Raw genomic sequence first — 24,046 nt, forward strand, 5'->3', positions numbered from 1 at the left:
TTATCCTTAGCACCTTCATGATTCATTGCCACATAAATATTCTCCAGCCAGGTGAGCCCTGCACCAGTTTCTTTTATTTATCTGCCATTTTTCAGTACCCCAACCCTGCCCCCTTTGGCCTCTGCTTTCAGTTATCCTTGGAGTTCTAAGAAGCAAAGCCCTCTTCCCACTCACTGCTGGGAAACAAAGTTCAATGTTGTAGCTCCTCCTATTAGCCATTCTCATTTTTTCTTTTCCAGCACAACACATTAATCCAAAAGTAAACACTCCATGGTAAGTTTGAGAAACTCACAACCAGGAGTCCTGCACACTCCCCTTTCTATCAGTATTTTCAGATTCCCCAGTCTGAAAATACTGTGTACACATGTGCTCACAAACACACCCACAAAGAGATAGAAAACATTGGGAGATGGTAATACACATGGACCCTGAACTGTTTTCTTCTAACTGCAAGATATGAAGAAATCTCAGGATCTCTCTTTCGAGAGTGCTTTTCCCTTCTACATGCTAGGTTCAGCCCAGGTCAGGGCAAGCTGCCAATCTAACAGGACAATCAAGTCCCATCACATATTATCCCTCAATATTTCCTGATGAAGGCAGTTTGATTTCCCCAAAGCAATGATGTTTTGCTGGCAATGGTGAGAGTAACAACCTTTTGGGATCAAAAGGAAATTCAGTCACTTCAATCTTTCTAGTTCTAGAATCTCTTTTACTTAGTCCTGTGGGACTTGGATGTGTGAATAATCTTAGGGTCTTTGGCACTTGTGTCTTTAATCACTAGTTAGTTGCCTAAAAGTACCTGAAGATAAGACTTTCCCCAGCCATTCCTCTTTTCAAACAGACCTCTAACAGGATTTCTTCTGAATATTGCTTTAGTCATTCCACAGACTTGGAATCTGGACTTAAATGTTTGTCACACTAATAGATTACTCCCACCCCCAATTCTCACTTTCTACAATTTTCTCACTTCATAAGACAGAAATATACATCTGAACAAAGGTACAGAAATTTATTCCATTTCCTCCAGATAAGTGCTTCTTCCCTATGACAAGGTTTAGAATGGTATATATGAATGATAAGAAATCCTAAATTTAGTTTATCCCATAAAACTCAAGAAATGGTTCATCTTCACTGATCGCTTCATTGAAGTTACACTTACTGGGTGTGCAAAAGGCAGCAACCATTTTACCTTTAGGAAAACAGGCATGGCAAGTGATAATCTTTTCCCTGGGTCACAAACTGAGCAAGTAACAGCAAAAAAGACTTACGCTCTTGAGCCCCACTGGCATGCAGTTACCTCAATAGAACATCACTGCCTCTGATTTACTAGAGAGTACCTTGAGGAAGACCTTAACTTCCACTTTCCTGGGATGAAGGACTTAAAGGAATATGACTTTTATTTAACTACAATGTACAAAATAATTACCTCTACACAAATTCAAAAATGTTGTGCTGGGCTTCCCTGGTGGCACAGTGGTTTAGAATCCGCCTGCCAGTGCAGGGGACATGGGTTCGAGCCCTGGTCCAGGAAGATCCCACATGCTGCGGAGCAATTAAGCCCGTGCACCACAACTACTGAGACTGCGCTCTAGAACCCGCAAGCCACAACTACCGAGCCCGCACGCCTAGAGCCCGTGCTCCACAACAAGAGAAGCCACCGCAATGAGAAGCCCGCACACCACAACAAAGAGCAGCCCCCACTCGCCGCAACTAGAGAAAACTCGCGCACAGCAACGAAGACCCAACACAGCCACAAATAAATAAGTAAATAAATTTGTTTAAAAAATATGTGCTATTTTTTAAATTGTATGAGGATAAAAAGGAACTCAGTAGAGGGTTGAGATCTGCTATATATTTTCAATATTAAAATAAAAGTTGTAACCAAAATTATACCAGGCACATTTTGGCAGTTAGTATAAACCCAGCATTGACAAGCCACATGCCAAAAGATGTTTGCTTCCAAAGCACAGGAGAAAATGAATGAGCAAGGGCCCATATCCAAACTAATGCTTCAACTTTCCCTCTGATTTTGACAATTGTCATCTCATCAGTTTTGGCATTTTTGATTGCCTGTGATTAGGAACTTCTTTTATTAACACTGCTGGCAGATGTGCCTTGCTGGGGGCTCACCATCTGCTCTGCCTTCTTATGATGTTGGCCTGGAGATGACCTTTCGTCACCACCTCTTCATCAGTTGATCTCTGATGTGCCCCTCTGAGATAGGAGGGATTTATCTAATTAGGTGGCCTGATCTGAGCTAAGCAGGCAGGATAGAACAGGTCGGTTTTTCCACCCACTCCTTTTATCAGTTGGTGGGTAAAGGCTAACTTGGGGGGGGGTGGGCAACCAGAATGGGAAAGCCCCATTCTGTTGCTGATAATATGAGTTGTCTTTCCTCAGGGCTGTGGCCACCTCATCATGACTGAACCAGGCAGCTGCTTCTAGTTCTCTCAAGTTCACCTGGATCTGAAAGACATAAGGAAAAACAGGCTATAAGGTTAGGAGATACAAAACTTAGAATACGACGGCCAAAGATGAGAAAATGGTTCCAGAACTGAGCAATCTTAGAAGGTAATATCTGGGATCTATAGTCTGGGAGATAATCTGTTCTAGATAGGGTCCAGAAGCAAAAGTACCATAATTAAGAGATGAGAGTTAAGTATATATTTTAAATATTAAAAAAAAAATTTTAAATCCTGGAAGCTCAAATAGTAAAATATTGAGTGGTTTGGGAATTCCCGGGCAGTCCAGTGGTTAGGACTCGGCACTTTCACTACTGTGGCCCAGGTTCAATCCCTGGTTGGGGAACTAAGATTCTGCAAGCCATGCGGCGTGGCCAAAAAAAAAAAAAAAAAAAAAAAGTGGTTAACATTGAGAGGTAAAATTATATAACTAAAAAAAAGAACATATACATGTTACTCTTCTTCAAAGGATGTGTTAATTAATGATAGTCAAAAGCATAGTATCTGCCTTGCAAGAAGCAAAAATGCAAACTGCATCCACAGGGAGCTGAGACAGATTAGATATTATTCATTGTATAGAAACCAAAGCACAAAATAGACTTTGGCACATAGGGACCACAACACCATCTGTCAGGGATGTTAGAGCAAGGTGAGGTGGGATAAGACAACATCTAAGTCCCTTTCAATAAGAAGTTCCTATGATTTTATATTATTAGTCCCCAACATCCTGACTGGAGCAATAATACCAATTCTGAAATCAGTCATTAAATTTTATATATTTATTGTGTGCCTATTCTATGCAAGACTGTTAATTTCCTGATGATGAAAGATAAATTGTTTCATGATTGAGATATATACAAGGAAGAATGGTGATTGTGTTGGCACTCCCAATTTTTATGGTGATTAGTTGTTTATAAGATTGCAAATTCCTTAAAGGTATAAATCATATATTACATGTCTTTGTATAATCTAAACAATGCTGGACTAGACAGGTGCTTAGTAAGTACCTATGGACCAGCTTGGATGAGGCAAAGGATATATCATAAGGGAAGCATCAGAACTCACCTCTGTCTGCCCTGGTTTCACAGTTGCATGACAAGCAATCATGAGTGCACCATTAGGAAAGGGCCAGTGCTGAGATGCAGAGTATTGCAGTCTTTCCACCTCCAATCCCACCTCTCCTGCAGCTTCTCGCCAGATAGCCTCTTCCAGACTTTCACCTATAAGCACACAGATTAATTCAGGACAGCCCTGCAGCAGGAAGGGTGATACAGAAGCCCGTTGGCGAAAGGAATGCAAAACTGGCTCCCAAGTCAATGAAATACTCTTGGGGGAGCCCTAAATCTCTGAGTCTCTACACTAGGAATCAAGTCTGAAGTTGGGTATTGAACCACAATACTTGAACCTACTAGGTTAGTTACACAAAATAAGAGTCGGAGAGGCTACTGCTGCCCTCAGGTTTTTAATAAAGTTCAAATGCCACATTTCACCATTTGCAAATTTTACCCCAATAGACTGACAAAAAAACCAAACAAACCTGTAAATAAATATTAAATTCTAGTTAATATAATATTAATATGCATGTTGAAATATTTAGGAGGAAGTGTACTAATGTCTGCAATCTATGCATCAAAAAATAAGATGGATTAATGGGTGGATAGAGGAATGCATAGACAGATATGTGATAAAGTAAACATAGTAATTATGGAATTTAGGTGGTGAGTACATGGGTGTTTACTGTATAAATCTTCCAGCTATGCTTATGTTTGAAAATTTGCCTATAAAATATTGGAGAATTGATGCCACAAAGTAGTTTTCTTGATATAATAGGGAAGAATGTGCTTGAGACACTATGGCAAGAATAAGAAATACATACTATTGCATACTATAAGATTTCATGTCTTTCAATGTTATCTGTATATGCCCGAAATTCCTTACCTATTATCACAAAAACCTGCCAAGGCAGAATACATTCCCTTGGGAAAGGAACTCTGGCGGGCAAGCAGTCATTGAGTCCCATCTGACACCAGAGTGATCACCACAGGAGTCATCTAGGAAAAGGGGATGGAAACTTGGGCACTAGGGCTTTGGGGCCTGTTAATGAAACAAAGTAATGGGTAACTAAGGAAAGCCTTTTAGCTGTACAGGCTTCCATCCACAAGACAAAGTAGTGCACAGCCTTCTTGGATTACTGACCTTTTAAAGCGATAATTACCTGTGGATAATAGATGATCTTATTGGAAGGGCACACACGCTTGCTGCCAGCCACATTCTTCTTGGTGGGCTGTCCACTTCTGCTGCAGAACTGATGAGCATCATGCCAATGGAGAAGAGCCTGAGCCTAGGAATACAAAGATGGGCTTGGTTTCATTTGGAGAGTATGTGGGGCTCATTATAATGGTGCTGGGGCTACTATTTAGAGCAACTCAAAGGGACACACCAATCCCTTTTCAGCTCACCTACTTTAAATGCTTATTAACTATTTAAACTTTAAAATAAGGAAACTATTTGAACATAGTCCTCTAGCATCTGAAGTACGAATTTTATTTTATTTTATTTTGGGGGGCTGTGCTGTGTGGCTTGCGGGATCTTAGTTCCCCGACCAGGGATTGACCAGGCCCACAACAGTGAAAGCCCAACTCCTAACCACTGGACCGCCAGGGAATTCTCTGAAGTATGAATTTTTAAAAAGCATATTTTAAATGTATTATGAATTATTTTAAAAATATGATATATAAAATATCATAATGAACACCTGTGAACTTATGAGCCAGCTTAAAAAGAAAACATTTTCAGTATAATTACCACCCCAACATGTACTCCTCTCTAATAAAGTTGGAATTTTTTTGCAAATAAAAAATGTTAAGGGGGCTTCCCTGGTGGCGCAGTGGTTGAGAGTCCGCCTGCCAATGCAGGGGACACAGGTTTGTGCCCCGGTCCGGGAAGATCCCACATGCCGCGGAGCGGCTGGGCCTGTGAGCCATGGCCGCTGGGCCTGCGCGTCTGGAGCCTGTGCTCTGCAACGGGAGAGGCCACAGCAGTGAGAGGCCCGCGTACCGCAAAAAAAAACAAAAAACAAAACAAACAAAAAAAAAATGTTAAGGGACTTCCCTGGTGGCCCATTGGGTAAGACTCCACATTCCCAATGCAGGGGGCCTGGGTTCCATCCCTGGTCAGGGAACTAGATACTGCAACTAAGAGTCTGCATTTTGCAACTAAAGAAGTCTGCATGCCACAACGAAGATCCTGTGTGCCGCAACTAAGACCTGGCACAGTCAAAAATAAATAAATAAATAATTTTAAAAATGTTTAGAGATACCTCTTTAAATGGGCAGTCAAAAGCACTTTAGCAAGTGAAATCTAAAGCTGGAGGACAAGTCGTTAAAGCAATATAAAATAACTTCTCATGATGTATATGTCATGCTGTGGGTCATTAAAAATGTTTATAAGGCTGATAGATCATATTGCCATATATCTGCACACCCTCAGGAGACAATGGTACTAACAACGGTCCTGCCAAAAACAGGGTAAAAGAAAGAAGAATAAGCAATCTCCCTACAGCACATTGTCCTTCTGCCAAGGTTTGTAGGAAGGACTATGATCTGAAAAAAAAAAAATCAAATGTTTCCCATATACACTACTTTACTTAATTTCCTACAGAACCAAGAAATCAATCTACCATGGATAGCAAGGAGGCATCCTTCACATTCAGCTGAAAGAGAGCCTTCCTCAGCCCAGTGAAAGACCCCTTGAGCTCTGTCTCCATTTCAGGTTTCTGTAAGGAAGCTAAAAAATTAGAAAAGAGAACAAAATGAAATGAATGTCAAGCTTTACCTCAGGGACCCTCTCAAGTATATTCTGTTAGAACATTGTTTCCCAAACTCACCTAATATGACTCAACTAGGGAGAATAAAAAAATATACAGGTTCTCAAACCCCTGCCTGGAGATTCTGAATAGCAGGTGAGTGAGGCCCAGAAATCTTGATTTTTTAACAAGCACCAGGAGATTCTTATATTCAGGCAAATTTGGGAAACATTAGAGCATAGTGTTTCCCAAGATCCTCTTCGGGGCAATAAGAACGTTCGCACTAGCCACACACTATCCCTGGCTAAAAAGATGAAAGGGGACCTCTAAGCTCCTATCTGAACCTCCATTCCAGCATCATTACATTTACAGCTACACCGTGAAAGAGAGAAGGAAAGCCTGACAGGAGCCATGAGCCTCTAGCAAACCAGTTCCCAAATGCAGGTCTGAACACCCAGAGCTACTCCAAGGTAACATGTTTATTCACCTGCATTGATAAGAGAAATAAGAATAATGTCATGGATTTTAAAACATTTCTTATGAAATATTTAAGACATATAAAGGTATAAATGTATAAAGGTACAGAGAATAATACAGTAAACATCTTTGTACCACCACCTAGCTGAGAAAGAAAGTATTAAAATGTCCTTTAAGTGATGATGATGGTAGATGGTACTATCTTTTAAGGTCCTAACTTAAGAAAAATTGAAATTGTTTTGTATTCTTAAAATGTTCTTTGAAATTTCACTATTATGTGGAATCCCAAAGTCTAAGAACCACTGGGAAGTACCCATCAGGAATAATGTTATGTACCATTTATGGAAGAGGAGCTATTTAGACCTAGATCCAGAGCAAACAATGCTTCTTGCTGTTCGGAGCATCCAGTTAGCACGGAATATTCTGTTGTTTGCATGTCCTGCCCAAACTTACCCAGGAGTCTTTCCAACTCGAAGAAACACAGAAGGAGAAGGGAAGAAAACAAGGGTTTTAATTAAACCATCAGAGCCATACTAGACTTATTGGAAACCATCTACTTCAACTTGAAGTAGGTACAGCTGGCTTCCAGTCACTGCCCTGCAGCTAATTAGCTATATCATCTTGGCCTAATCACTTAACCTCTCAAGGCCTCCATTTTCTCATCAGCAGTCTGAAGAGTTTAAAGGAATTCTTTCTGTGTAACACTGTATTACTCTATGATTGTATCATGAAAGGAGCATATCCCCTAGTTTTAAAGATACATAATAGTTGACTTATTAGAGCACTGAAAAAAAAATAAGTGTCAAACTTAAAATGGTAGAGAGACCAAAGCAGGTCTATAGTTTACTCTTCAAATCATGCTGCTTTTTTGGGCCAGGGTAGACTACTCATCTGAGACCCTGGCCTGTAAAGACAAGTGCTGTATAGGGAGAAAATCTATCCTCCTGTGCATGAAGGGCTCATATTTATTTGTTCATAATACAAGATTACATTGCTAATCTATAAATAATATTTAGTGCCTTCTGATAAACATCCTCATATACTTACGCACTGCTAGAAACTACCTATCTAAGTATTCCAACATCTGACCCTGGCAATGTATTTAGAAGTTTCTGCATAGTGGCATCATATAAAACTCAAGGTAGCATCTTGAATGCCAAATCCCAATGGCTTAGATATCTCTAGTTATATACCTTAAAAGAGTTCTCAAAACAATTTTAGTTCACGTTTAGTTTTGACCCTTCTAAGGAGAAATTAAGTCATGATGCAAATCTTAAACAGTGTAACAGTGAACAGCTTCTTGGAGGCTGGAAATTGCTGGTCCAAGGCAGGGGTTGGCAAAATATTTCAAGTTCTGTGAGCCATACGGTCTCTGTCACAATACTCTGTTTTACCATTGTAGTGCAAAAGCAGTCATAAACAATATGTAAATGAATGAGTGAGGCTGTGTTCCAATAAAAATGTATTTAAAAAACAGACATGGGTTCCAATTTGGACAGCAGTTTTCCTGACCCTTGGTTTAAGGCTATAGTGGTTCAAACCATCACCCAAAAATATTCGATTGGGCAATTCAGGTTTATACGTTAAATAATTAATTGGCAGAAGAAGTTTGAAAAATCTGGACTCTAAACTCGGAGGATTCTTCTCAGTGATTTGATATGGACCGAGTTCTGCTTAGCGGCCACAGCCTGGTCTACTTTACTAGTCTACTCTGGGCTTACCTAATAGGCTATGCTGGCGGGGCCAGGTGTTGATGTTCTGATTTCTGAACCAAAGGAGCCAGGTTATGAAAGTGGTAAAATGCTCCTGTCTGCTGGGCTTTTTTACATGCATCATCATATTCCTTCAGCTCAGATAAATACCTGTGTTTTGGAAATAATCAAAGCATTACAAAACCATACTTAGTTTCTTTTACAGCATTCATCTTTGAGAATTCTGTTCCTGCACTGGTCTCCTACCACAGTTATTCCTTTTATTTATTTACATCCTAAATTTCTTTAAAAAAGGATTTCAGGTGGCTACAGGGGGTCATTCCCTCCTTTGTCCTACTGTATACCTTTCCCATACTTCTGTGGTTGCACTTACATGGTGCTATTTGTTAATCTGTGTCTCCCCTGAAAGACTATGATCTTTTTTTTTTAATATCTTTATTGGAGTATAATTGCTTTACAATAATTGCTTTACAATGGTGTGTTAGTTTCTGCTTTATAACAAAGTGAATCAGCTATACATATATCCCCATATCTCTTCCCTCTTGGGTCTCCCTCCCTCCCAGCCTCCCTATCCCACCCCTCTAGGTGGTCACAAAGCACCAAGCTGATCTCCCTGTGCTATGCGGCTGCTTCCCACTAGCTATCTATTTTACGTTTGGTAGTGTATATATGTCCATGCCACTCTCTCACTTTGTCACAGCTTACCCTTCCCCCTCCCCATATCCTCAAGTCCATGCTCTAGTAGGGCTGTGTCTTTATTCCCGTCTTACCCCTAGGTTCTTCATGACCGTTTTTTTTTTTCCCTTAGATTCCATATATATGTGTTAGCGTACGTTATTTGTTTTTCTCTTTCTGACTTACTTCACTCTGTATGACAGACTCTAGGTCCATCCACCTCACTACAAATAACTCAATTTCGTTTCTTTTATGGCTGAGTAATATTCCATTGTATATATGTGCCACATCTTCTTTATCCATTCATCCGATGATGGACACTTAGGTTGCTTCCATCTCCTGGCTATTGTAAACAGAGCTGCAATGAACATTTTGGTACATGACTCTTTTTGAATTATGGTTTTCTCAGGGTATATGCCCAGTAGTGGGAGTGCTGGGCCATATGGTAGTTCTATTTGTAGTTTTTTAAGGAACCTCCATACTGTTCTCCATAGTGGCTGTATCAATTTACATTCCTACCAACAGTGCAAGAGGGTTCCCTTTTCTCCACACCCTCTCCAGCATTTATTGTTTGTAGATTTTTTGATGATGGCCATTCTGACTCGTATGAGGTGATACCTCATTGTGGTTTTGATTTGCATTTCTCTAATGATTAGTGTTGTTGAGCATCCTTTCATGTGTTTGTTGGCAATCTGTATATCTTCTTTGGAGAAATGTCTGTTTAGGTCTTCTGCCCATTTTTGGATTGGGTTGTTTGTTTTTTTGATATTGAGCTGCATGAGCTGCTTGTAAATTTTGGAGATTAATCCTTGGTCAGTTACTTCATTTGCAAATATTTTCTCCCATTCTGAGGGTTGTCTTTTGGTCTTGTTCATGGTTTCCTTTGCTGTGCAAAAGCTTTTAAGTTTCATTAGGTCCCATTTGTTTATTTTTGGTTTTATTTACATTTCTCTAGGAGTTGGGTCAAAAAGGATCTTGCTGTGATTAATGTTATAGAGTGTTCTGCCTATGTTTTCCTCTAAGAGTTTTATAGTGTCTGGCCTTACATTTAGGTCTTTAATCTATTTTGAGTTTATTTTTGTGTATGGTGTTAAGAAGTGTTCTAACTTCATTCTTTTACATGTAGCTGTCCAGTTTTCCCAGCACCATTTATTGAAGAGGCTGACTTTTCTCCATTGTATATTCTTACCTCCTTTATCAAAAATGACTATTATCTTCTTAAGGGCAGGGTCTGCCTCAGTTCTGTATCATGGGTAATTAGCATATTGAATGGCTCAATTCAATAAGTATTTATTGAATTGAACTTCAAGGGTAATAAATATTTACTGAATTGAACCTCAAGGTACTTTGCCAATATTATGCTGTGAGGCAAGAATTTACATGCAGTGGAGTGAAAGGAAAACAAGTTCAGTGATAAAACATCAACCACAGAGCACCTAGAGATGGGAGCAGACTTTATTATTGCAGACAAGGAACAAACAGTATACCTTCAGAAACCCTTATTCAATCTAGGGATGATAAAAAGCAAATTTATCTTCAATGCACTCTTGTTTCAAACATCTATTCCCCCAGGTGGATGCCGTTAGCTTCTTATCTCTACTGAAGGGATCATTGATGAAAGTGAAGCCATATTTGACATACACTTATTTAATAAGTGTAATAATTTCTTTTCTTTTTTTTTTTTTTTTTTTTTTTTGCGTTACGCGGGTCTCTCACCGTTGTGCCCTCTCCCGTTGCCGAGCACAGGCTCCGGACGCGCAGGCTCAGCGGCCATGGCTCACGGGCCCAGCCGCTCCGCGGCATGTGGGATCCTCCCGGACTCGGGCACGAATCCATGTCCCCTGCATCGGCAGGCAGACTCCCAACCACTGCGCCACCAGGGAAGCCCCAAAGTGTAATATTTTCAATAGCCAAAATTAAAATGTAGAAAAAGAGAACATCCTGTAATTAGTTTCTCTTAAAAAAAAACGTAATAGAGCAAGTTCTGTACCTTCATTAAGGACGGCCTAAGTCTATCCTTTCAAGAGACTTGGGAATCAGGGCAGGAACTGCGTGATTCAGGGAGGACTGAATGTGGATTCTCCTTCTGCGGCCTTAGGGATAATGATTTTTTTTTTTTTTGGCCTTGCCGCGCAGCCTGCAGGATCTCAGTTACCCTACCAGGGACTGAACCCAAGCTCCAGCATTGAAAGCCTATGGTCCTAACCACTAGGCAACCAGGGAACTCCCAGGGATAATGATTTTGACTGCTGAAAGCCCTACAACAGACTCTCAGGTATATGGCATATTTTGTCACTTAAGTAGGAAACACAGTTTAGAGATATTTTCTGTAGGATCTGGGAGTTTTTGTAACACCAGTAGAGTTAGCTCCACATGAAACTACAAAGTAAAATGATAAACATGCCCTAGTGGCATCTATAGGAACCTATTTTTGACTGTATGATAAAAGCGATTGCAGTGAGCCCTCTGTAAACAGAAGACAAAAGAAACAGTTTTCTGAGATTTGAATACTCATGATATTTTTATACTTATTGTGAGTGACTGCAACCTCCTGGGACAAAGTCTCAATGTATGTCAAAGGAGAGCTATGTGCCACTCAGAAGTTACCAAATATAAACAATAGAACAAAATGCTAACTTTGTAAAATAACAGTAGCAGTGATACAACCTGTGCTTTGCCCTAAAGATCCTAAAAAGCAAAACATCTACAAAAGCATCCAGGTTAAGGTCTTAAACCTGGGGCCTCACTGGAACTGGGACTGAGATCCAAAAAGTTCCTTGCATTCTTCTTGATTGGAACACTTTTTTTAGAAATGCATTTTCTTGTTGTACATCTGAAACATTGTAAATCAGCTATACTTCAGTAAAAAATAAATAAGCTAGAAGGATATATTGTACAGCACAGGGAATATAGCCAATATTTTATAATAACTTTTTTTTAATGTACACCAATGAAGTACCATATTTATTTGTTTTAATAGGTGTTATTTTATTGGGATTTTACGTAAGACTTTTGTTTCTAGATCACCACTGCTCTAGGGAAACCAACATAGAATTTTTAGCAGGATAAATGACATAATTACATTATAATTCAGAAATAACCATTATTATAACAAAATGAATTGGAATAGGGTAAAACAAGAGGTGACAAAATCAGTTAGGAAGTGATTTCAAGAGACCAGGCAAAACAAACACATGAAAGAATACTCAGCATCATCAATTAGAGAAATGCAAATAAAAACCACAGTGAGGCATCACCTCACACCCGTCAGAATGGCCATCATCAAAAAATCTACAAACAACAAATGCTGGAGAGAGTGTGGAGAAAAGGGAACCCTCCTGCACCGTTGGTGGGAATGTAAATTGATACAGCCACTATGGAGAACTGCATGGAGGCTCCTCAAAAAACTAAAAATAGAACTAGCATACGACCCAGCAATCCCACCACTGGACATATATCCTGAGAAAAATCATAATTCAAAAAGAGTCATGTACCTCAATGTTCATTGCAGCTCCATCCACAATAGCCAGGACATGGAAGCAAGACAAGTGTCCATCAACAGATGAATGGATAAAAAAGATGTGGCACATACATACAATGGAACACTACCCAGCCATAAAAAGAAACAAAATTGAGTGACCTGCAGTGAGGTGGACGGACCCAGAGTCTGCCACACAGCGAAGCAAGTCAGAGAAAAACAAACACCGCATGCCAATACATATATATGGAATCTAAAAAAAAAAAAAATGGTCATGAAGAATCTAGGGGGCAGGACAGAAACAAAGACGCAGACCTACTAGAGAATGGACTCGAGGACACGGGGAGGGGGAAGGGTAAGCTGGGAGAAAGTGAGAAAATGGCATGGACATATATACACTACCAAAAGTAAAATAGATAGCTAGTAGGAAGCAGCCGCATAGCACAGGGAGATCAGCTCTGTGCTTTGTGACCACCTAGAGGGATGGGATAGGGAGGGTGGGAGGGAGGGAGACACAAGAAGGAAGAGACACGGGGACACATGTATATGTACAGCTGATTCACCCTGCCACACAGCAGAAACCAACACACAATTAAGCAATCATACTCCAATAAAGATGTTAAAAAAAAAAAATGGGGCTTCCCTGGTGGTGCAGTGGTTGAGAGTCCGCCTGCCAATGCAGGGATATGGTTTCGTGCCCCGGTCCAGGAAGATCACACATGCCGCGGAGCGGCTGGGCCCGTGAGCCATGGCCGCTGAGCCTGCACGTCCGGAGCCTGTGCTCCACAACGGGAGAGGCCACAACAGTGAGAGGCCCGCGTACCTCAAAAAAAAAAAAAAAAAAATGGGCACAGATTCGTGATGCCCCAAAACAATTACAATAGTAACATCAAAGATCACAGATCACAGATCACAACAAATATAATTATAATGAAAAAGTTTGAATTATTGTGAGAATTACCTAAATGTGACACAGAGATATGGAATGAGCAAATGCTGTTGGAAAAATTGTTCCAACAGGATTACTTGACGCAGGGTTGCCACAAACTTTCAATTTGTAAAAAGCACAGTATCTGCAAAGCGCAATGAAGCAAAACAGTAAAATGAGATATGCCTGTATACGTTATGCTTTATACATTGCAGTATTCAAGGCTCAAATTGTCCCAAATTTGGCCAATGTGAACTCCTTGAAGTTGAACCCTGTATCCACACAACCCCAGTGGTATTGAAAGCATTCCTGCTTTCTGGCATAGCAAGAGGTATCAAGCTCATCTGGTACATTTCCTGCCCCAGACCTAGAATCAGCCATTCTTTTCAAGGAGCCCTTCTTCCTTTTGTTGGGAAATGGCTTTCAGAGACTATGATCAGCACTGGGGATGCTCACTTCTACCAGACTGTCATTATTCCTATGCCCTCTCAGTAAATAAAGCTAGGAAATATGTGAATTTCAGAAAGAAAACTAAATCTTGCATTCATATGGATATTTCCAATTTAAGTGAACAATTAAATCATCAGTTATTATATTCGTATCCCTTTGCTTTCACACTGAAAATCTTGGTTTTAATGACATTAACATGATTGCGTATTTGCTTATGCATATACATAACATATACATATATAATGTATATTATGCGTAAAATAGTTTCAAAGCTACAATACTAGTATTACTACTAACAACAGAACTATTCAATTGTGGGACTTCCCTGGTGGTCCAGTGGTTAGGACTCCAAGCTTTCACTTGCATGCTTTTACTTGCACAAGCTTACAAATCTGGAAATAGTCTGAAGTCAAGGTTTCCTGAATCTCCTCTCTGAGAACCCCTGCAGTCCCTCCTGGATGCATGGAACCACTTCCAGCCCCGCCACCACTGTTACTGCCACTGCTGCTACTACTGCCAGGGGAGGAGGCAGTTAAGCCATCCAAAACTTTTCGGAAATTAAACTTCTTCATTCTAAAAACATAGGACAATGAGGGGCACCAGACATGTCTCTGAAGGTTCAGGGTCCAAGGCTCTGCTAGTGTTGGAGGGTCTCCTGCAGAGGTGGGGGGTGGCTGTGGCTCACAGTGAGGACAAGGACACTGGCAGCAGAAGTTCTGGGAAGTACTCCTTGGCGTGAGCCCTCCCAGAGACTCTATAATAACTTTTAATGGAATATAATCTATAAAAATTTTGAATCGTTGTGTTAATCACCTGAAACTAATATAATATTGTAAATCAACTATACTTCAATAATAAATAAATAAATAACTTACAAATGCATTTTTCACCTTTAAGTATAATAGTTTGGAAACCATAACACACTAAAATTATCAAACTTAAACTGTTTATTATTAATTTATACCCCCATAACATAGGAGCAGGGTTTTTTTAAAAAATATATTTATTTATTTATTTTTGGCGCGCGGGCTTTCTCTAGTTGCAGCGAGCGGGGGCTACTCTTCGTTGCGGTGCGCAGGCTTCTCATTGCGGTGGCTTCTTTTGTGCAGCAGAGGCTCTAGGTGCACAGGCTTCAGTAGTTGTGGCTCATGGACTTAGTTGCTCCGTGGCATGTGGGATCTTCCCGGACCAGGGCTCGAACCCGTGTTCCCTGCATTCGCAGGCGGGTTCTTAACCACTGCGTCACCAAGGAAGTCCCTGAGTGGTGGGATTCTGGATGATTTCCCTTTTTTAAAAAAATTGGTAACTGTATTTTCTGATTTCTATAGAATGACTATTTTTTAACTTTCATAATAAGAAAAAAGGGACTTCCCTATGGCGCAGTGGTTAAGAATCTGCCTGCCAATGCAGGGGACACGGGTTCGAGCCCTGGTCTGGGAAGATCCCACATGCCACGGAACAACTAAGCCCATGCGCCACAACTACTGCGCCTACGTTCTAGAGCCCATGAGCCACAACTTGAGCCCGTGTGCCACAACTACTGAAGCCCGTGTGCCTAGAGCCCGTGCTCCGCAACAAGAGAAGTCGCTGCAATGAGAAGCCCGCGCACAGCAACAAAGACCCAACACAGCCTAATTAATTAATTAATTAAATTTTTTAAAAAAGGAATCCCACCACTCACAGATGATCATTGTTTATACCTTGGAATTCTCCAAAGTATTTATTAATATTATGCATCTATACATATGCAATAAGTACTTTTAGAACTGATCTACTACTTTGTAGCCTTTTTTTGTAAGCATATTAACATTTTTCACACCATATTCTTTACTGATAGAATTTTAGTTTTCTTATGATTTTTAATTCATTTTCAATACATTTAATCACTTTAACACTCATTTTTTAGACTTCAGTAATTCTGTTATTGTTCTTAGAATCTCAGCCTGAGAACTGTAAATAACCCAAATGTCCAACAATATCTAAAACAAGTATTGCAATTTTGTTGTCTTCTAACTCTTGCTCATGTAAGATTGTGTACGTTTATGTGCCTTTAAATATTGAACTGGGCCCTCATGTATGGCAGAGCTTTCAGTGTGGGAAGCCCTGGTAGTGAGTGTATCCCTCCAGAGGGGTTTTACATCTGCAAGTCTACAAATACTACTTAAAGTCTTTTCTTAGTTTGGGGGTTTGGGACCATACCACATAGATGGTGCCAATTTAAACCCCAAAACTGAATGAGAGCAGGCTACTGATTTCAAATTCACAGATTTTATATTTGCCCAGGCTGGGGACAAAGAAGTCCTTTATCACCTTCCTGTACTGGTGTAGATTTTTTCTTTTTCTAGTCTGCCTTTCACTGTGGTTTAGTTCTTGGGGGAGGGAGTTGCGAGGGGATGGGGAGGTATGCAGGGACTGGAGTTATCTACCTTATTTTCAGGAACCTTAATGAACTATTATTCAATATAGTTTTTAATTCTATCATATGTGTATATCATGATTTAATTACTTTTTCCCTCACTGTTCATTCATCCATTCAACAATATTTCAGTGCCTACTATGTGCCAGATACTAGGGTTTTATGCACTAGGGGTACCATAGGGGAAAAGACAAAGTTCTTATCTTTTTTTTTTTAAGTCTTCATTGAATTTGTTACAATATTGCTTCTGGTTTTTTTTTTTATGTTTTGGTTTTTTGGCCACAAGGCATGTGAGATCTTAGCTCCCCAGCCAGGAATCTAACTCACACGCCCTGCATTGTAAGGTGAAGTCTTAACCACCCGCCAGGGAAGTCCCCAAAGTTCTTATCTTAAAAAGAGAACTTATATTTAAGTATGTCAGACATTTTAGATATTGGAAATTTAATTGTTTAGAAATTCTCTAGTTATAAATAATTTGCATTGAACATCTTTATTTGTAAATCTTAATCATACATCCGTAATCCCCAATATAGGATTTTGAGATACTTATATTTTATAATTTAATGGACCAAAGATATAATAATTAGAGCTCAGTTTGGTCAAAACTCACCGTGTCTTAGTGACATAGGTTGACAGCAGCCTATAGCACCAAAAAGATTTTCTCCTGCGAGTAATTCCACAATACAGGGACATTGTCAGGTCCTTAGGGGAAAGAGGAGTTTAGAAAAAAAAGAGAGAGATCATAGCATGCAATTTAAAGTAATGAATCACCAAGAGGGTTATACTTTAAGCCAGAATAGGATCACTATTTAATACTAAGGAAAGATAAACTGAATGGGAGTCAGATGATCTGGCTTCTAAATTGCATTTATACTGCTAACTAGCTGTGGGATTTCAACTTTTCAGTACCTTTCCTAATCTACAAAATTGAAACCTGTTCTGCCTACCTAATAGGTTGTTGTGAGAATCAGCTAACTATACATGAAAAAATATGTGCTCCTCCTTCCACATACGGAATTCTTTCTGGGTGGTAGTTGCCAAGCCAAGGCCTACATTTCTCTCCTCCTTTGGTCCTTTGGTAGGACCAAAACTAGGTCTTAACAATGGAATGTGACTAGAAGTGATGTGTATCTCTTCTAGGCTGACACAGTTAAGTAGTGGTATGCCTTCTTCATCCTCTATCCCCGTCTGCTTAGAAGACTCTGGAATGGCAGATCCATTAGATGGAAGAGCCTAGATCCCTGAATCACTACATGGAGAAAAGCCACCCACCAACCAAAGAGTCCCCACCTTAGACTACTTATGAAAGAGAAATAAGCTTCTACCATATATATATATATATATTTTTTTTTTTTTTGCGGTACACGGGCCTCTCACTGTTGTGGCCTCTCCTGTTGTGGAGCACAGGCTCTGGACGCGCAGGCTCAGTGGCCATGGCTCACGGGCCCAGCTGCTCCGCAGCACGTGGGATCTTCCCGGACCGGGGCACAAACCCGTGTCCCCTGCATCGGCAGGCGGACTCTCAACCACTGTGTCACCAGGGAAGCCCAAGCTTCTACCATATTAAGCCACTGAAATTTTGAAGTTTTTTTTACAGCAGCTAGCATTACCCTAATAGACCAAGTAAGCCTAGGAGTGTCTCCAGAGTAATGGAGTCAAGTTTCTCAGAATACATGAAAAGCAAAGTCCTTTTGAAAATGAAGTAAGAAGAATCCTGTAGATAAGAAAAATATAAAATTACAGGCATTTAGGAAAACATTTCAAAAGGCAGCTATGCAAACCCACATGGATCTAAGATACTTTTTAGATCTCACTGTGAGAGGAAAAATAATTCTATATCTTAAGAATCCATTCTGCAGAAGGTGATTTCTTTTAAATTGTATAACAGTAAGTGTTTTATTCTCCCTGAAAAGTACAGTTCACACTAGCAATAAAAAAGTCAAAGAAGTTCCACTGAAACAAGAAAATCAGTACAGTTAAATAACCAACTACCCTTTTAACTGTGCCCAAGGGAAGCAAGCTTTAACACTAAACCACCAAGGAATGTCTGAAGTTTAGGCCTACTTCTTGGTTGCATAGTTATGAATCACTGATGACTAATACTTGGACAGTTTTGGCTATAATCTATGTCCTAACCAAGGGTAAAATATATTTAGTAAGTGACATTCAACAAAATATTTATTGAGTACTGACTTTATGCAAGCTCTCTTAAGGGACACAATAATGTATAGGATAAACATCCCTCAAGGGACTCTAGCAGGAGAGAGAAAATAAATATATAGCTTTCACAGAAGGCGGTATGTGAAATGTGGGTTATAAAGCACTCTAGGAGAGTATTAAAAGTATAATCCTTATTTTAATAACCCAAAGACTTCTGTGATATACTGGAGGAAATGAATTTAAAGTCAATGTTTCTGTCTCATATACAACTCTGAGAGTGTAAATTGATATGATATTTTTGGATGGCAATTTGGAAATATCTATCAAAACGTGAAAATAAGCATCCCTTTCCCCTAGCAATTCCACTTCTAGGAATTTATCCTAGGAAGAAAAGGATATGTACAGGAATGTTAACTGAAAATTGTGATAAAATGGAATAATACACAGCTATTAAAAATAAACAGATAACAGTAGAAAAAATATATGTAGTAACAGGGAAAGATATTCAGAATATATTATTAAATAAGAAAAGCAAGGACTTCCCTGGTGGCACAGTAGTTGAGAGTCCGCCTACTGATGTGGGGGACACGGGTTTGTGCCCCGGTCTGGGAAGATCCCACATGCCGCGGAGCGGCTGGGCCCATGAGCCATGGCCGCTGAGCCTGCGCGTCCAGAGCCTGTGCTCCACAACGGGAGAAGCCACAACAGTGAGAGGCCCGCGTACCGCAAAAAAAAAAAAAGAAAGAAAAGCAAGTAGTATTTGGTTAGTTTAGCATGATCTAATTAATTTATAAAGAAAAGGATATATACATACCAATATAATTAATTGGATATGTATTTATTTATATATTTAAAATGACTAGAAGTCCACATACCAAAGTGTTAACGGTGACTAATTTGAAAGAGTGGGATGGACACAGGGATTGAAAAGGGTACTTGTAATTTTTATATTTCTGTACTTAAAAAAAATTTTTAACCATGTGTTCATATTTCTTGTACAATAAGATAGCATGTAATAAAACAGTAGTTCCCAGGACTAACTGCACTGTGAGGCTTTTTCCAGGCCCTTGTTCACAGTAGCACTTCATCTCATTCCCTGAAAACCATAGGGAATTTCTTTGGTGAGTTCCTTGAATTCCTTTGGTGAGACTGTAAGAGTTGTTTGTAGTTATGACTACCAACTAATCTGTGTGGCCCACTGTGCTTTGCTGCCTGACCTTAGCCAATTGTGGGTTATCATGTCCTGCTGACTCATATGTTGGTGGTCACCGAGCTTGTAGAAGACATAGTAAAGTTCCTAATGTAGCTTAAAAAAAATGGATAATCAAGAGGAAAACCAAATATATTTTAACTGAGAATTGTACCTTCATTGGTACAGTCATAAACCCAGTAAAGATTAAGTCTAATACCTTTTCTAAATGGTCCCTTGTTTATTTTTTACACACATCTTATATAAAAGCAGTGTAGACTACTTAAAAGTCAAAGAAGAGAAAATGATTTCCTTAAAATTCAGCTTTAACCATATTTTTCTCTTCCAAATAGATCATTTAAATTATCAAGTTAATATAACTATATTATAGGACATCTAGAAAACAGACTTGTAAGAGTGCCCATAATATTACCCCATTAATATAACTTATAATTTATATACTAGTCTTTTGCACATACAACCTTTACACATTTATAATCAGTAAACATTTTTTCAAGTTGCTTTCATGAAACATGTCATAAGCAGTTTTCCATATTTTTGTATAAGCTTTACTTATTGATTTTTTTGACTGCATAATATTATACCAAGTAGACGCCCATCCTTATTTTTCTAAATATTCCCCTAATTTTAGACATTTAGGTGGCTCTGATTTTAAATTACCAGAAATAAAATACTGCTAAATACTTCTGTGCTGATATTTTCAGGTTACCTCTTTAAGATAAGTTCCCCTATATAGAACTACCGGGACAAAATTTGTTTTAAAATTATATGGCTCTTTCTACACATTGCCACACTTAACAAAGTTTGATAGCATTTGGTTAAAAAAAAAAAAGAACTTTTATATTTCTTTGATCACTATTGAGATTCAAAGTGTTTTCAGATTTAATAGTTCTAGCGCCCCTTTTGTAAAGTGTCTGTTTGATGTCCTGTGCTCATTTATTTATTGTGGTTTTACTCTACTTTTGACCATTCTAATTTTTAAAATAGCATAGTACATTTACAGCATTTTCCACAATATGATCACTGAAATGCATTGTAGGAACCACTGCTATATGTATTGCTTTTCTCTGGGAAGCTGCCATTCAGACTGAACCTCAGCACAAAAAAAGAGGCTTGTTAAAACAGTCAAGAAGCTATGTGAGATTACTTTTAGGATAAAAATATAATTTCTTATGGCCATATATTATTTAGAAACCTCATGCAGGAAAAATTTGCTACTGCTTTTCTGAAATGGTTTGTGATTTTCACCTTTAGGGGTCTTCGGTGTGATATATTATTCAAAATGTATTGACCCAAGGGCTCAGACTTGGTAAACATGCTGATCAACAACTGGTAAACATGCTACATATGAAACACACATCCACCTGTTCAAATTCCCCATTAGGAACAGGATAGTTGTTTTTGTTTGAATTGTCAACTATTATTGTACTTTACGCCTGATGGCACACTGGGGATCAAAATGCACTATTCACAATATTACTCTTGGAAGAAAATATTAGCACCATTATTTTACTTTAGATGACAAGCTCAGGCCTGCCTTCTATTTTGTTTTCAGTGCAAATTCATGTCTCCTCCAAAGCAAGAAAGGGACAGGGAAGTAAGCACTGGAGAGACTCAGACTTTTGTTCCTGGCTTTCCCACTGACTGAATTTGTGACCTGGGGCTGTCACCTAACTTGTTGGGGAGCTTGGTTTCTGTCTCACTTCTCACAGGGGAAGAGAGGAGAGAAAAGGGATCTAAAGTGTGTTATAACTATGTCAGGTTTTGACATACCTAATTCTCAGATCTGTTAGACTGTAAAATCCTTAAGAGTTGGGATTGCATCTTCCCTATCTACAGCATCTTGCATAGTCCCTATCACAGTATAAAACACAATATATATGAATGAATGAATGAATGAATTTATTCTATTTTACAAGAGAGGAAGATAAAGCTTTGAGAGTTTAACCATCTGAGATGACAATCTAGGGAGCAATAGATGGAAACTCAGGGCTATCTGGTTCCAAAGCTCATGTTTTGATGAGAAATACATGGGAAATCACCTTCCAGCATTCATGTACTATTTAAGTTTTTAGAAAGTACAATTTTTAAAAAGGACTTTTAAAAGTAAGTTTTTAAACAAGACTGGCAGGGACTTCCCTGATGGTCCAGTGGTTAAGACTTTGCCTTCCAAGGCAGGGGGTGCAGGTCCAATCCCCGGTCGGGGACCTAAGATTCCACATGCCTCGTGGCCAAAAAAAACACAAAACAAAACATAAACAAGACTGACAGAGATGAAAGGTAATATTATTTTGACCAAAAAACTATTAAATAATGATGAGGAAAAGCCCTTAAGAGGAAGAATTTCTCCGAACTCCTGTAATAAATGATTCGCATATGCTTTGCATCCTGTTCATCTTAACAGAAGAAAGATTAATTTATAAAGCACTACAGCATGACAAAAAAGCCCATCTCGAATCTCTCTGGTTGCTTCTACGAAGAGGCAGGTTCAGTAGTGTTTGAGAGAGTTCTTTTCAGGGAGTCTGATTTTTCATGATTGTAGACCTCAGTGGGATGGGAAATATGCAAAACTGAGGAGCTACTGGGAAACCGATTTCAAGGTCTCACTGACCAGCTTTATAGTTTGCTTTCTAAAACATAATTTTTCCTCCCTTAATTCAAAATAATTCAGGCACAATGCAGAGAAATTAACAAATTCCATTTTTAAACAACTCTCCTAAAAAGTGTCAGAAAATTATTAGCTGTAGTTAATCTGATAGCTCCACAAGTTATGATACAAAACTGGTCATTGCTGGGTTTCTGCAAGAAGGAAGGGAGTCTGACAGAGAACATTTTTCAAGTTCTCATTATGTCTCCCCATAAAATTCTTCGTCCACTTAGAACCTGAATAGGTTTCTCTTCCGCTGTACTTACTCTGAATTCTCTTGGGGATGCCTGCCTAGGCCTCAACAATCAGCAGAACCAGCAAACTCCAAATGTTGGACTCTCTTTCCTCAGTGGATGATTGCTCCCTCTGCCGCACTTCCCAGAATCCTCCTAGAGATGCACTCTGGGAAATGTAGTTCAATCCCCAGGCATGCTGCTATGCTCTCCAACTGCAAAGTTAACCGTGGTTGTCAAAAGCACAATCTCCTAAGATCTAAATTCATAACCAGGAGAATTACTGTGGTAGTTCTAGCATTAGATCCATTTTTCAATAACAAAAAATAGTCTTTAAACCCATCCTCCTACACGAAGGCATATTTGGGGTGGGTCATGCAGAGAGGAGTATTGGGATGGGAATTCAGATACCTTTCAACCTTTCTGGATCTCTAATTCTATCTATGTCTGCTAAGTTTAGAGCTAGCTCTAAGATTTCATGAAATTCTGCCAGTTTGAAAGGACAGGACTGTGTCTAGATGTGTTTGAGCTTTTGGCAGAATGTGTCCCTTGATGAACCAGGGCAAGAAGATTCCATCTGACTGAAAGCAGTCTCTCAACAAAACTACTCTGGTGCTGTTCCTTTTTCTTCTTACTACTAAAGTTATTTGTTTACATGGAAGACAGTTTTGAAGGCCATTCTTTCAGTATATATTTAATAAGTACAGTATGTGCTTGGAACTGTTATGCGCACAGGATACAGCAGGGAACAAAACACATGAAAATTTCTGTCCCCATGTAACTTACATTCTAGAGGAAGAAACAAATAAGTAAATATACAATGTGTCAGGTGGTTATAAGTGCTATTTTATATAGGGTGGTCAGCCTCATTGTTAAGGTGATATTTGAGTAAAGACCCTAAAGGAGGTGAGGAAGGAGGCCAAGTGGATATCTATGGGAAGAGATTTGTAGACAAAAAAATCAGCAGATGCCTAAATCTAAATCTAAATCAGCCCTAGGGTGGAAGTGTTCCTGGCAGGTGTGAGGAAAGGCTAGGACAAAGCATGGTGGTCAGAGATGAGGTTAAAGAGTAGCCAAGCACCAGATCACGTAGGGCCTTGTAAGTCTTACAATTCTTATAGAGCCATTGTAATGCTTTCGGCTTTTACTCTGAGAAGATGTGATGTTACAGAGCAGTTTGAGCAGGAGAGTGAGATGATTTGACCTACATTTTATTTTTAAATTTTTTTTTTTAGCTTTTTTAAAAAGTTATTTATTTATTTTGGCTGAATTGGGTCTTTGTTGCAGTTCGCGGGCTTCTCATTGCGGTGGCTTCTCGTTGCAGAGCACGGGCTCTAGGCGTGCGGGCTTCAGTAGTTGCAGTGCATGGACTCAGTAGTTGTAGCTGGCGGGC

At 39.3% G+C, this 24,046-nt stretch overlaps 1 protein-coding gene across 1 annotated transcript; it reads right to left on the reverse strand.

The window, feature by feature from the left end:
- Positions 1-2,257: 2,257 nt before the first annotated feature.
- On the reverse strand, positions 2,258-22,776 carry NUDT13 (nudix hydrolase 13). Its single transcript, XM_067708921.1, is given in 12 exon segments — positions 2,258-2,302; positions 2,304-2,336; positions 2,338-2,466; positions 3,528-3,687; positions 4,407-4,513; positions 4,678-4,803; positions 6,142-6,248; positions 7,081-7,213; positions 7,308-7,326; positions 8,484-8,606; positions 17,014-17,105; positions 22,687-22,776. Coding segments are annotated over 11 exon segments (1,065 nt in total). The 5' UTR covers positions 17,097-17,105; positions 22,687-22,776.
- Between the last annotated feature and the right edge of the window lie 1,270 nt (positions 22,777-24,046).

The sequence above is a fragment of the Pseudorca crassidens genome, chromosome 16 (assembly GCF_039906515.1).
Source record: "Pseudorca crassidens isolate mPseCra1 chromosome 16, mPseCra1.hap1, whole genome shotgun sequence".
NCBI classification, from domain to species: Eukaryota; Metazoa; Chordata; class Mammalia; order Artiodactyla; family Delphinidae; genus Pseudorca; species Pseudorca crassidens.